Raw genomic sequence first — 13,978 nt, 5'->3', positions numbered from 1 at the left:
CTGGCTTCCTGGCCTTTTAGGTGACATTCATTCTCTCTGAGATCCTTCCTTAGTTAGCCCCTATCTGTCTCTGTGGCATGTAGTTTCCACAATATGAGGAAGAAGTAACATTCTTTGTGCCTGTGAGCCAAGTATCTTCACCTTTCTTGGTTTTCAGTGTGCTTTGTATAAACCAGTGATATATCATCATGGTCCCCAGACACCTGTGTGGCTCCGGCAGAGTTTGGGGCTCACCTTGAATCACAGAAGACACAGCCTTTCACTTATAAATATTGATCCTAAACTGTACCAAGGGGAAGGATAAGAAGACAAAGTTGTGTTGCTACTAAAACTGCCAGAGATATTTAAACTATGATGGGAGTGACGGGCTGGGGGCTTTGTCCCACTGGAGTATTAAGTAAGAGTTGTGTGCTCCTGGCCCTCAAGCAGGACTTTTCTATGAGGCATACACAGCATTTAATGGGAAAATTTGAAATCTAAAAAAGTCTGAAGATCTACTTTAAAATACTTTTATTTTTCAGCACCGACACTCAGCACATGTCAGAGTGGTCATTTTACATGGATTTGTGAGATTATTCACTTAATGTCTGACTCTTTCCACAGACTCTTTTCTCCATGAGGTAGGGATCCTGTTAGTTCATAGTCCTTAATGTGCCTGCCCCATAACAGACCCTCAGTTAAAGAAAGGAGCAAAGGAAGAACAACGGGAATCCTGCTTGCTCTAGCTGTGTCCCTTCCTTCTTTATTAAATCTTCCCAGTTCACTCATGTGTTCCTCGACAGGCCAGCTGAGTACCCTGTTATATTAATTAGCAAATCCTATGGGCTCTATTTTCAATGTCTGTCCAGAATCCAAACACTTCTCACCACTTCCACTGCCCCTACCCTGGTCGGGCCACCAGAGGTTCCTGCTGGGATCATGGTAACGGCCTCCAGACTCTTCTCTTCTCCCCTGGTCTCCCATTAGCCTATTCAACGCAATACTCAGGCAGGTTCTATTAAAATGCAAATCAGATCTTGTCATTCCCCTGCTCAAAACTCTCTAGTGATTTCCCATCTATTTCAGAGTAAAAGCCATAGTCCACACAGTGGCCTGCAAGACTCTACCTGAAGTTTCTCCCTGTTCCTCCTGTGACCTCATGCCCTACCCGCCCCCCCTTACTTGCTTCTTCCACTCCCACTCTCCAGCCACTGGTTGTTCCTGGCACACGCCAGGCATTCTCCCACCCCAGGGTCTTTCACTTGCTGTTCTTTCTGCCTGTACAGTTCTTCCCCCAGATACCCACATGCCTCTTTTGCCTCCTTCAAGTTTTTGCTCAATACCACCTCTGAAGTGAGGCCACCCTAACACTGGCTGCCAAACACTCCCTATTCTCTCCCCTTCCTGACTTTATTTTTCTTCATGTCTTCTAATGTGCCATATAGCGGACTTTATTCATTGTTCATTTTCCTCCACTAGAATCCAAGCTCTATGTGCACAGGAATGTTTGTCTTTTGTTTCCTTATATATTCCTACTGCCTAAAACAATGTTTGGTGAGAGGTTGTTGCCTGGTAAATACCTGTTGACTGTGAGACTAAAGCTCAACTTATGCACCAGAAAAATAGGCAGACTTGAGACCAGTCATTGGGCTTGAACGTGCAGAATTGGCCTGTGCTGTCAGTGGGACCAACTCAGCTCTATCTCGGTCAGGAGACTGGGAAGCTCCCTGCACTCAGATTGGCTGCCCAGTCTCCCGGCTCAGTTCTGATGACTGTGAGGCCCAAGGAAACAGTTTGGATTCAGGGAGCGTCTCACTGGCTCCTCCCAATATCCGCTGCAGGTCCCCTGCCCCACACCACCACACACAAATATACCACAACACTCTCTCCCTTCCCAAGGACACACTGGGCTATTTCTAAAACTGAGATCCTGATCCAAAACAGTAGCCAACACATAGTGCATCCCATGTGTACAGGAAAAGACGAGAGACCTCTGAGCAATTTCCTGGCCTTATATTTTTCCATTCCAGTAAATGAGGCCTTCTTTAGCTCAGGAATCTCTCTCTGAACCAAGCCAATGCCTTAATGGTGCATGCCATTTGTGACTGGCTTATTTCTTTGTTCTTTTGTTTTCCCTTTTAAGTGATCAACAATTGGGCTCCTTCTGTCATGAAACTTCGACAACCAGATCTACTGATTGACTACTAGTTAAGGTGCATATAATGCGATGGAGAGTTTCCTTCATAAACTGATATTTTATTCAGCAATACATAATATTCAAATAGTGCTCTCCGCCTTCGAAGAGTTTTGGAAAATTTACACCTCATTAGGCTGAGCAGCGCTTGAGCTCATGCTTTGTGGATTGGACCCCAGCAAGGTTAAACAATTTGCCTCGAGCTAAAACCCGCTTTGCTCTGGACAAAGTACTTTGTCTTTTTTGATGAATCAGAAAAATATAATGAATAAAAAATGTAGTCTCTTAACTACTGTGTTAATCAGTAACTTGGTTCCAAGTTATTTCCATGTGCTTTTTTGGGCCATATTTGGGGCTCTTCCTAGTCTTCTAATATCATTTCACAGTCTTTCCTCTCTTCCCCTCTCTCTCTCCTCCTCCTTTCCTTCATCCTCTTTGGCTTCTGGGACACTCTAGCTGCCAAGGGGCAACTACCATACCCCCACCTGACAGCAATCCTTGTCCCTTTCCCTCAGGGACCCACTTTCAGATGATAAGCACATTGCTGTTAAAGGATGGGGAAGGCTTAAGCTCAAGTTCCTAAGTGTGGTGGAAACCACAGAATAAGTTAGTGTATCTTTTGGCCTGTGTAGTAGTCAGTAACTGAAAACATTTTAAATGCAGACAAATATGGATATGTTACAGAACAGAATGCAAAAAGCCAGGACAGGTTAAAGTCTGAAATTCTACCTGTGGCCCACTGCCTAGGATGTCTTCTTCAGATTTTTCTCTCCTATTAGAAATAGAAAAGTCTGAGAAGATCTGACATAACAGGGTGTCGGGTGCGGTGGCTTACGCCTGGAATCTCAGCAGTTTGGGAGGCTGAGATGGGCAGATCACTTGAGGTCAAGAGTTTGAGACCAGCCTGGCCAACATGGTGAAACCTTGTCTCTACTAAAAATACAAAAAAGTTAGCCAGGTGTGGTGGTTCATGCCTGTAGTCCCAGCTACTGGAGAGGCAGAAGGGGAGAATCACTTGAACCCTGGAAGCAGAGTTTGCAGAGAGCCGATATTGCGCCACTGCACTCCAGCCTGGGTGACGACAGAGTGAGACCTCATCTCAAACAAAACAAAATGAAAACCTGATGTAACAGGGTGTTTCCTCTGGGTTCCAGGAGGAAGAAATCAGCTGGAACTGATTTCCCAAGGGCTGGTAGAATCAGTCTCTCAGTCTTATTATTTTATTGCTCCTTTGAACAAAGATTATTATAATTTTTTTTCCTGGAGACTGTTTTGGCTGAAAGAAATAGAGGGAATTTGGGGACATTCTTTTCCCTGGACTATGAACATCCACCAGGCAGTAGTCTTAACAAAGTAAGAGCGGAGCACCTCTTCTCTTATTATTTAACAAATAAAAGCAATAAGAAAGGAAATCTATGACATTTGAGACTAGGATTAAGAAGAAAAATCTTGCATGTATTTAAAGATACCACTTATTTTACATATGATTTCACATCTAATGTGTTGAATCCCTTGAAGGAGAATTGAAGTGGGTTAAGTAAAATAATGGCTGAGCCACAGTGATTTTGGTTTGACTTTAACCTGTCTGCATCTGTTACATGTGCATACCCTCTTAAGCCCCAAGAACACTTTAGCCCAGCAACTGCATTTGGAGAAGAGAGGTTGGGTACCATGTATGGAACATGCTTCTGAAATGCACCCACTATAGGAGAGCAAAGAGCTAAGAAGCTGACATCACAAAACCTGGCTTTGAAAGCCAGCTGTATCACTTCCTACCTTCCCTAAGCCTCAGTTCCTCAGCTATAAAACAGAGATAATAATACTTTATTCATGAAACATTTCTAGCTCTTCTTCTGGGCACATGGTTGGATTGCATTTCCCTAACCCTTTATAGGCAGGCATGGCACATGACTTTCTTTGGATAATAAAATGCGAGCACATGAGCACAAGTGACATGTGTCATTTCCTTGTGGAATCTTTAAGAAATAGCCTACAATTCTGGCCAGATGTGGTGGCTCCTGCCTGTAATTCCAGCACTTTGGGAGGCCAAGGCAGGTGGATTACTTGAGCCAGCCTGGGCAACACAGCAAGACTCCATCTCAAAAAAGAAATTAAGACCAAAAAAAAAAAAAAAAAAAGAAATAGTCCATAATTTCATGTTATTTTCTGTCTCTCTGTCATAGCAGCCTGAAACATTTTAGATCACAATTATTCTGTCAGTCTAGGGCATAAAGGTAAGATGACCTGGATCTATGTACTGGGTATGTAATACAAGTAAGGCATATATTCTTGTTTTTTTTTTTTTTTCCTTTTTTTTTTAAAGTCGGGAGATATAGGGGTTGTTACTGGAGCATAACCTCATCCATCCAGACTTATATATTTCTTCATGGAATTGGAGGCAGATTAAAGAATGTACTTAATAGGTAATGTGCATGGCACATGGCAAGTACAAGTAAATGTTGTTCTTTCCCCCCTTATTAAATTTCTCTGCTCCATGATTTTCCCAGCCCACACTTACCAGCCCTGAGCTTTGCTACCCTTCAGAAAGTTGTTTTCAATTTGAGAAGGATGAGAATGAACTTTATTTTAAGACCTTTAAAAGTATTCCCTAATACCCTTTAAGAAAATGGGAGAACCCCTGAATGGAGCAGAGTTGGGAATTCCCATGATGGGAAGAGAACCTTCTCTGTGAAATTTACAAAAGAGAAAGGAGCTAAGGGTCTTCTCAAGGGAATGAGCCAGAAAGTAAAACCCACAACCTCTGAAAATTTCCAACCACAGATAATGCTCCACAGTGCAGCATCACGTTGCTATCACTTAACTGGGATCAGGATACAGGCATCTCATGGGGACACGTTTCTGACCCTCTTCTAGCAGGTTATCTGTCTGGAGGGAGCTGCAGTCCTTGATTTGCTTAGTACCGGCTTTCCTGACACTCCAGCAGGAATGATGAAGAGGGCACAGCTTGAGCTTGAGCTTCTTCCTTGCTGGCTCCTTAAGACACCCCTCCCTTCCTCCACCAGTTCCAGGCTTCAAGGGTAGCTTCAAGGGTCAGAGAAGGGAAGTCAGCAGGGCCACTGTTGCTGCTTTGGCCAAATCACTTAATCATTTAAAAACCTAATCAATTAGACCATCAACAGAATACCTTTTTAGAGTGTTTACATCTACTGTGGAGACAAATGCTGCTACCTAAAATTACCCTAGAAAGCCATGTCTTTGAATTTTACTCAAAAGGTAAATCATAATTCATCAATTTAGAAGGTCAATTTTGAAAATTTTCAGAATAAGGGAAGGAAAGAGGAATGGAAAACAGATGAGATGGAGCTGAATAAGTCCTCCACTTTCAAAGTCAGTTCCAGAAATGAGAGGCAAGCAGGACAGCTCCCCGGGAAGAGGAGACATGAGGAAAGATGGCAAGGTACCAAGGAGAGCATTCATTCATGAGATTTGTACTTAGCTTTTGTGGAAGGACGGGCACTGTGCTGGACATGGAGGGACAATGGCAAGAAGATAGTGGTGGCCCTGGCCTTCTCAACAGGGGCAACAGCATTGCTATTTGGGGTCCATTTTTTGTCATGCCAGACTGTTGTGTGAATTGCAGAATTTTAACATCCCTGCCCACCCCCAGCCACTAAATGCCAAAAATGCCCCTTAGTCATTGTGATAACCAGAAAGCACCCTCCCTATTTCCAAATACCTCTGTAAGCACTGGACTGCCCCCAGTTGACAACTACTGAACTTGAGCATGATAGTCGCTGTAAGTAACATAGTACGCAGCTCTCAGAGGAGCAAAAAGAACCCCAGCAACGATAGGAGGAGCCAAAGAGAAGGCTGCCCCAAGACCCTCTTCTCCCTGATGGCATGTGCTGTCTACATCTTTCCCTGACCTGTGGGCCCTGAGTCCAAAGAAGACGGGGCCAGCTCTGAGCTGCTATGGAACTCTCAAAAGTCACTGGATTTAATGAAATGGTTTAGGGAGTGAATAGAATTATTTGAAGAAATAAGGAGAAAGTGTTTGGGGTAGGGATTGGTTAGAAAGAACTCCCAGACATTCACTGATAGTAAACAAGTTGGCATTGCATATGTTGACAGACGTAGAGCTGGCCCACAGCCCCACGGAAAGGGCGTACCTGGCCAAAGGCACGTCACTGCAGGATTCATGTTATCTGACCACCTTGGGAACCTGGCACAGACTTTTGCTACTCTAAGCCCTCTTCCTCATTTTTAGGTTGCATGTGATTATTTGGGAGAAAAGGAAGGATGATGACAAAAAGGGAAACTAACATGTATTGAGCACCTAGCATGGCCAACCAAAGAGCTAAGTATGTCCAAGTACGTTATTCATATATCACAGAGACACTGAGTGATGTGTGAGAAGGAGCAGAAACTTGGGAGGCAGGCAGCCCCGGGTCTGAATTCTAGAACTGTGGCAAGTTGCTCAACCTCTAAACCACAATTTCCTCCTATGGAAAATGGGGATAAAAAATACTAATAACCCAGCTTGCCTGGTTATTATAAGATTTCATAAAATAAGAAATTTAAAGCATGTGGTACCAGAAAAAGGACACTTAATAAATGGCAATTATACTAGTATTTGGTTTCCCTAAAAACACTGGTAAGAAGATAGTCTAAAAGTTCTACAGAGAAAGGAAGAAGGCCTGAGACAGGATTAGGGGTGAGGATCTAAAAAAATAATAAAGAAAATCAATCATTTTATTTCAAGTTTCTTATTTAGTTACTCCAGACCCCTTCACCTGGGCATTTTGAGGGAGAATTCCAGAAGTTGCTGTGACCCTGTATATTGGGCCCAGAGAGCCCAGCTCTACTCTGTACTGGCCAAAACCACTCGGATGGTGGTGGTGGAGGAGTGGGTCAAACCTTATGGACAGAGACAAATTAGAGAGTGTGCAAAAGCACTGTGACCTACTGGTGAAGAGACATAAAACTATAACTTACTGAGATGGCTGGCATTCCCTAGTATGTTAATAAGGAAGTGTGTTTGACACCTGGGTTCTTGATGGCTTATGTTTAAATGCTTCAAAGAGCTGACACTTAAAAGAACTTGATTTGCTTCATTTGATACCAGTAGGTAGACACAGGGCCAGTGAATGTAGGTAATAGGGAAGCATATTAATGTCCCTTATTATAACCATGCCTGGAAAGTTCTGGAAGGCAGAAAATGGGTCTTCCTTCCATGTCCGCGCATCAGCACAGAGCCTCCCCAGTGTGGAGTTCCAAGGAGCACTAGCTACTATCATCGCTGTGACATGTCATCTGATTACTGTCTAGTATTAGAAAAGACAGTGGAACCTGAGAAACGGATTATTTCTTCATTGGCCCATTTGGCCAATGCCTTTGTTAAAACCAAACCAAAACAAAAACCATGTCAGCTAGTGCCAAAACTCAGGACAGCTCATCTTTTAAAGTCAAGCAATACGTTCTTTTTTCCTACTTTCAAAACCTCACTATACAAACACCAAAACTAAACAAAACCAAAGCAAAAACAACTGTTCCTATAAGGTTGCAAGGCTGTTTATGTAGTAAACTAAATAGCTATCCCTGGGATAATCTGAAAGTAAATTTTTTTTCCCATTTATTTATTTTATTGCATTTTAGGTTTTGGGGTACATGTGAAGAACATGCAAAATTGTTGCATAGGAACACACGTGGCAGTGTGATTTGCTGCCTTCCTCCCCATCACCTACATCTGGCATTTCTCCCCTTGCTATCTCTCCCCAGCTTCCCACCCCCCACCTGAAAGTAAATTTTTAAGCTAGCTAAACATTGAGCCTGCTACGAAAGGTCATTCTAACTTCCTTTGACCTTCTTATAACTGTGGTCCTCAGCATTTTGGTTTGTGGCAAGAAAGCATTGCTTCTCTTCTCCCATTTAGAGGGTCTAACGGCCTTGTTTCCTCTTATGGTTTTTAATGAGGAATAAAGCCTGTACTTCACATCAGTTCCAAACCCAAATTTTTCCCACCTGATTTTTTAAATGCATGTTGTGATACATCTAGCAGATAAAGCTGATAAACTTGTAAAGTCTGCTTGGCCAGAAAACACAGAAACATCATCAGCTCTCTAGCTTGAGCTCACCAAAATGAATATTCCCCAAATGTAGCCTCTGCACAAAAGCAGTTCTCCTAATTGCCTGCCTGTGACCAAAGAAATGTAGACTAAAAATTACATATATACAACTGTCCTTATTTCTATTCATTTTTTCATTTATTCACTAATTCATTCCAAAAATGTCTATTGAGCCCCAACTATGTGTCAACAACAGTCTTAAGTATTCAGCAACAATATCTGCTGAGTATTTCCTATGTGACAAGGATGTGCTAAAGATATCACATGCATTAACTCATGTGACCATCACAGCACTCTATAAGGTAGGTGCTACGATTCTCCTTATCAATGAGAAAACTAAGACACAAATAAGTTGAGCAAATTGTCCAAGGTCACTTAGATAATAAAGGTAAGAATTAGAAGTTTTGGGGGAGATAGTTGTTAGATGAAGGAAGAAATTAAACAATAGTGATCAGTACTTCCAGGCGTTTTCTAGGCTTTGATCACACATGCAAACCTACTATAGGTAGCAATTGAAAAATGAAAATTTTCTTTGCAACTAGAAAACTAGATTCTTCAAAACACCCTCTGTAATTTATTAGTGAGCCCTAGCTTTGGTTTACTTCAATGGATTCCAGACTTCTCAGTTCAAGAACTTCTTGTAAGTTTAAAAAAAAATCCCATTTTGCACATTACTAATAAGTTAGAAAAATACAAAATAAAAGCTGTTTTGAATTCAATAACATTTTAAAATTTATATTAATCAATGAATGAGTTAATTACTATAAATGACCATAACATAACATATATTATAACATAAATAGAGGTACATATACTTCTAAACCATTATTTAGTTAGTCCAAAAACATTAAGCACTTGACATCTCTGTACAGACTTTTTGCAATAACTCTACATTCGCCTGAAGATCCACGGAGCTATATGACTTCAGCTGAATCCTTCACTCTCTCTGAGTGGTAGTTTACTCATCTCTAAAGTAGGGATAATAAGAGCTGTTACTTCTTCAAAGGATCTGAGAGAATTAATGTGAGACCAGGAAGAATTGGAAAGCCTCTTGTCCTAGAGAGTACAAACAAGGTTTAAAACACAGTTCCTGACAAATACAGTTCTGATGTAGTTAAGGAGAGCAGACAGACGTGAAAGAATTAGTAATCAGAGCAACCATTAAACTGAACTGTGCCTTCTAGAATCCAGTTCTAGAATGTGATCTGATCATGTATAAGGCAAGCAGAGTGTGAAAGGGGTCTGCTATCACCTTACACGCATAGGGGAAATTCAACTCCTTTAAAAGTTGTCAGGGATTTGCATGTGCGTGCGTGCGTGTGTGTATGTATGTGTGGAGGGCTACTATCTATGAGACACTTGAAGTTACAGGGATCCACAGATAATTGTCTGGACTTAGATAAAACCCTTGCTTCTGCACTGAGACTAAAGTTGAAAAATAGACATGCACATATCATGGTAATTAGAGGTGTTTGGTTTGGTTTCATTTGATTTGAAGCAGCAACTCATTTTTGTCGAATGACTACCATGGCAAAGAGGTTATGCCGTTGTCCCCGTATTAATATTTAATAATATCTTAATCCAAATGTCAATTAAGGCACATTTATCATGTAAACTGAAACCCACTGTAACTTAACTGGCTCAACACCCTGCATAATGTCATAATCTTGCCGTTTCACAGCTTGCATTCATCACATTTTCAGGATGAAATTGACTCTAGGGGATGGACTCTGGGAAGAAGTTTCTTGAAGAAGTTTTCCTCAGTGATACTAGCTTGCAGGGAGCAGAATTTATTCCAGCCTCTCCTTTTGGGTTGTTGCATGAAAAAATAAGCCATTTCATCACCACCAGGACTCTCAGTTTACAGTGGTAATGAATATACAACCTGTTAACTTACATGCCTCTCTTTCCCCCACTTCTATTAAAGCTCCTAGTCCCATGAGTAGGGGAGTTCAGATTAACAATTAAAAGGGCTAACCATTTATTGAATATTATTAATTACATGAATTATCACTCTTAATTCCTACCCAAAGAGGGGATGCTATTTTATACCTGTCATACAGATGAAGAAACTGCACAGGTGAACTCCCCATGGTCATGCTGCTAGCAAACAAGGTGGTTGGGATTTCTTCTCAAGCAGCTGCCCCTAGGACGTGGCTGTAACTGTTCCCATGTACTGTCTTGCGTGTTTGCCCCTAGCAAACATTCTAGGCTGCCATTTCACAGTGGTTGACATATTTTTCATATTTGTGAAGAGAACAGGGCCCCAATAAACTAAGAGGCAACTGGGTGAGAAGGAACAAAGCCTTTGGTTGTGGTTTTATATGTGGCATTTGGTGACATGCTGGCAGGGAAAGAATGAGAGGAATGTTGACAGGCGTGAGATGCTCATCCTTAGGGAAATTCCCAGAGCATGGAACTTACAATCAGAAGTATCTTTAGAGATCAACTTTATTTTACAGATGAGAAAACAAAGGCTCAGACATTTGCCCACTATAAAAGAGCTGGTGTGGCTGACCTGGGTCTCAACCACCCCACCCCACCCTCTCCCTGGTACAAAAAGGAAATACAGTTAAATATTTCCTTATATCCCTGTCTCCCAGCCATCCTACTCCCTGTCCAAAGGCAAATTCTATTAGCAAGTTTATTGTATCTTTCTGGAGATATTCTATACATATAAAAAATGTACTTTTTAAAAATTACAAAAGTGGTAGCACTCTATAGAATTAAAGCCCCTTGGCCTTTTTACATAACTATCTAGGTTGGAGATTGCTCCCTTATCAAAACTTATAAAGCTGCCTCATTTTTTTTTCAAGTTAAACAGTTTTATTGAGGTATAATTTACATGATATACAATTTATGTGTTTTAAAATATGCAATGTGTTGAGTTTTAGAAAATTTATACAGTTGTGCAACCATCAACAAAATCCAATTTTGGAATAATTTCATCACTCCAATAAGTTCCATTATGCCCATTAGCAGCCGATCTCATTCCCACCCCTGGCCCTAGGAAACCACTAATCTACTTTCTGTCTCTATAGTTTTGTGCTTTTAGAAATTTTTTATAAACAAAAGCATTCAACATTTATTGTGTGTCTGGTTCCTTGGCTTCTTTCTCTTAGCATGATGATTTTGAGATTCATCCATTGTTGCGTATATCAGTAGTTCCTTTTTATTGTTGAGTAGTATTCCATTGCATAGACAAACCAGCTTTTGCTTATCCGCTCACCAATTTATCAGCCTTTGGATTGTTTCCAGTTGAGGGTATTAAGAATAATGCTGTAGTGAACATTGTGTGCAAGTCTTCATGGGAACATATGATTTCAGTTTTTGAGGGTAGTTACCCAGGAGTAAAATGGCTGGGTTGAATGGTAAGCATATATTTAACTATTTAAGAAACTACCAAACTGTTTTCCAAAGAGGCAGTATCCTTTTACATTCCTACCAGCAACATATAGGAATTTCAGTTTCTCTGCATCCTTACCCACACTTAATATTTTCTATCTTTTTGGTTTTAGACATTTTACTGGGTGTATAGTGGTATCTCAACAGGGTTTTAGTTTGCATTTTCATAATCTAGCAATATTGTGTATCTTTGATGTGCTCATCTCCCACTTCTATGTCTTTTTTAAGTTTTCAAAATTTGTGTCCATTTTTAAATTGGGTTGTTTATCTCATTACTGAATTTTAAGAGTTTTAAAATACGCATAAAATAAGTCCTTTATCAGGTATTCTTAAAACAAGTCCTTTATAAGATATATTTTCTGATATTTTCCCCTAGTTTATTGCTTGTCTTTTTATTTTTATAACGGTATCTTTTTCTTGAAGAGCAAAAGTCTTTACTTTTTATAAAGTTCAATTTATAATGTTTTCATTTATTTAATGTTTTGTGTCATAACTAGGAAATCTTTGCCTAAGCCAAAGTTACAAAGATTTTCTCTTGTGTTTCCCTATAGAAATGTTATAGTTCTAACTCTTACCTTCAGGCCTATGATCTACTCCAAGTTAATATATGTGTATGGTGTGAGATAAGGGCCAAACTTCATTTTTTTTCTTTTGTTATAGAAATGGAATCGTTTCGGTACCATTTGTTAAAAAGGCTATTTTTCCCTCATTGGCATCTTTGTCAAATCAATTGAACATATACCTAGAGTCCATTTCTGGACTCTATTATGTTCCTTCATTTGTTGGGTCTGCATAATATTCCATTGTACAGATGCCCTGTACTAATTTAACCAGTCTGTTACTGATGGATGAGTGTGCTATTTCTAATTATTTTCTGTCCAAATAATGCTGTGGCAGATACAGTGCATTGTGGGTATGTCTTTTTGCATCTTATTTGTGTAGGATAAAATCAAGAGGAGTCAATGTTACATTTTGATAGACATTCAAAAAATTGCTCTTTATAGATGTTCTGCTAATTCACAGTTACACCAGAAATATCTGACAGCTCTCTCCAGAACCCCAGAGACAAGTGTGTTAACAAATGTTTCATTTTTGCCGATCAAGTAAATAAAAATTGGTATCTCATAGTTTTAATTTGCATCTTCTTATTGTGAATTAAAGTATCTTGTATTTTGTGCATGTTTAAAAGTTAACTATATTTCATTTTATGTGAAGTATGTGTTTCATGTCATTTGCTCATTTTTCTGTTTATACTAAGCTCTTTGTGGTACATGTTGCAAATGCTTCCTCCAGTTTTTGTTTGTCTTTTGACTTTGTTTATTGAGTTTTGGCCCTGAAAAAGCTTTTTATTGTAATGCAATAAAATGCATGATAAATGTTAAGTCTTCTGCGTAAAACCAGAAAGGCCCTTCCTACTCTGAGATTCAAAAAAACACATCTCTACAGTTTTTATGTTTTCTTTGTTTTATTGAAGATTTTTTTAAAGCAAAATTTTAGGTTCACAGTATATTTTTATTTTTAACATTTTAAGTCTTTGATCTATCTGGAATTTATTTTAATGTAAGAAATCAAGTAAGAATATGTTTATTTTTTTCCCAAATAGCTACCCAGTTGTCCCAATCTCATTAATTACGTAATTCAACTTTCTCATCTGATATGCATGTTATTTTTATCATATACTAAATTCCCATATGCATTTTAGTTCACTGATCTGCCATCCATTCGTGTGTCAGCACGCATACTCAATCCTCCATTCTCTGACTCCAAGTAGCATTCTTTCCTGCGTTACTCACATTCTCACAATATCTCACAGTAAGTGGATGAAGTGCTTTATGAATTGCTTGCAGTAACACTTAAATCTTCTCTCATTTTCTCCCTGTCCCCACTAGCTAACAATATTCAAATTCTTTTTAACATCACTAAGAAAAATATAATTAGGACAGTAAATCTGTTTGGAAGTTTAAGAGATTGAACATCAGATACTACATTCTTGAGTCAAACAATTTGGGGCTAACCTACTGGCTCATAATCTTTTATAAGAGCCAATGAATTTGGGTAGGCAGTGTGTGTATGTATACACAAGCGTTAAGGTACATGTCCCAGGTACATAGCGATAGCACTTCAGCAAACCACTACCCCTCCTAAAATATCCATATTGATTGAAGAGCAAATACATTCGGCATTGTGTGTCCTAATCCTTCTGAAATGGGATTTTCTCACCATTAAATGTCTTTCCCAACTGCATGTATTAAAAATGTGATGCTGAAATTCTGCTCCAAGGAAACTCAAGGGGGAAAAGAGCCAATGTCAGTCA

General features: G+C 39.8%; 1 protein-coding gene and 1 long non-coding RNA gene across 3 annotated transcripts in view; both read right to left on the bottom strand.

Annotated features, from left to right (window-relative positions):
* The window catches only part of ZNF366 (zinc finger protein 366), a 63,760-nt gene that overhangs the window by 41,232 nt on the left and 8,550 nt on the right, over positions 1–13,978 (bottom strand). The window contains exon 2 of one of the 2 annotated variants that reach the window (XM_032278779.1): positions 9,886–10,061. The exons of the other annotated variant lie outside the window; for it this stretch is intronic. Within the exon in view, the coding sequence (XP_032134670.1) occupies positions 9,886–9,922 (37 nt within the window). The 5' untranslated portion in view covers positions 9,923–10,061. The remainder of the gene's footprint in view (positions 1–9,885; positions 10,062–13,978) is intronic. 2 annotated transcript variants of the gene reach the window in all.
* Positions 4,486–9,879, bottom strand: LOC116552010. The gene is made up of 2 exons (XR_004269158.1): positions 7,928–9,879; positions 4,486–7,742 (listed from the first exon to the last, which is right to left on the bottom strand). It is a non-coding gene; the product is annotated as an uncharacterized LOC116552010 (long non-coding RNA).

This window comes from Sapajus apella, unplaced genomic scaffold (assembly GCF_009761245.1).
Source record: "Sapajus apella isolate SASKATOON/1434 unplaced genomic scaffold, GSC_monkey_1.0 scaffold1, whole genome shotgun sequence".
Lineage (NCBI taxonomy): Eukaryota > Metazoa > Chordata > Mammalia > Primates > Cebidae > Sapajus > Sapajus apella.
Note: the sequence above shows the minus strand (reverse complement) of the source record. Positions and strands in the feature narration are given on the sequence as shown.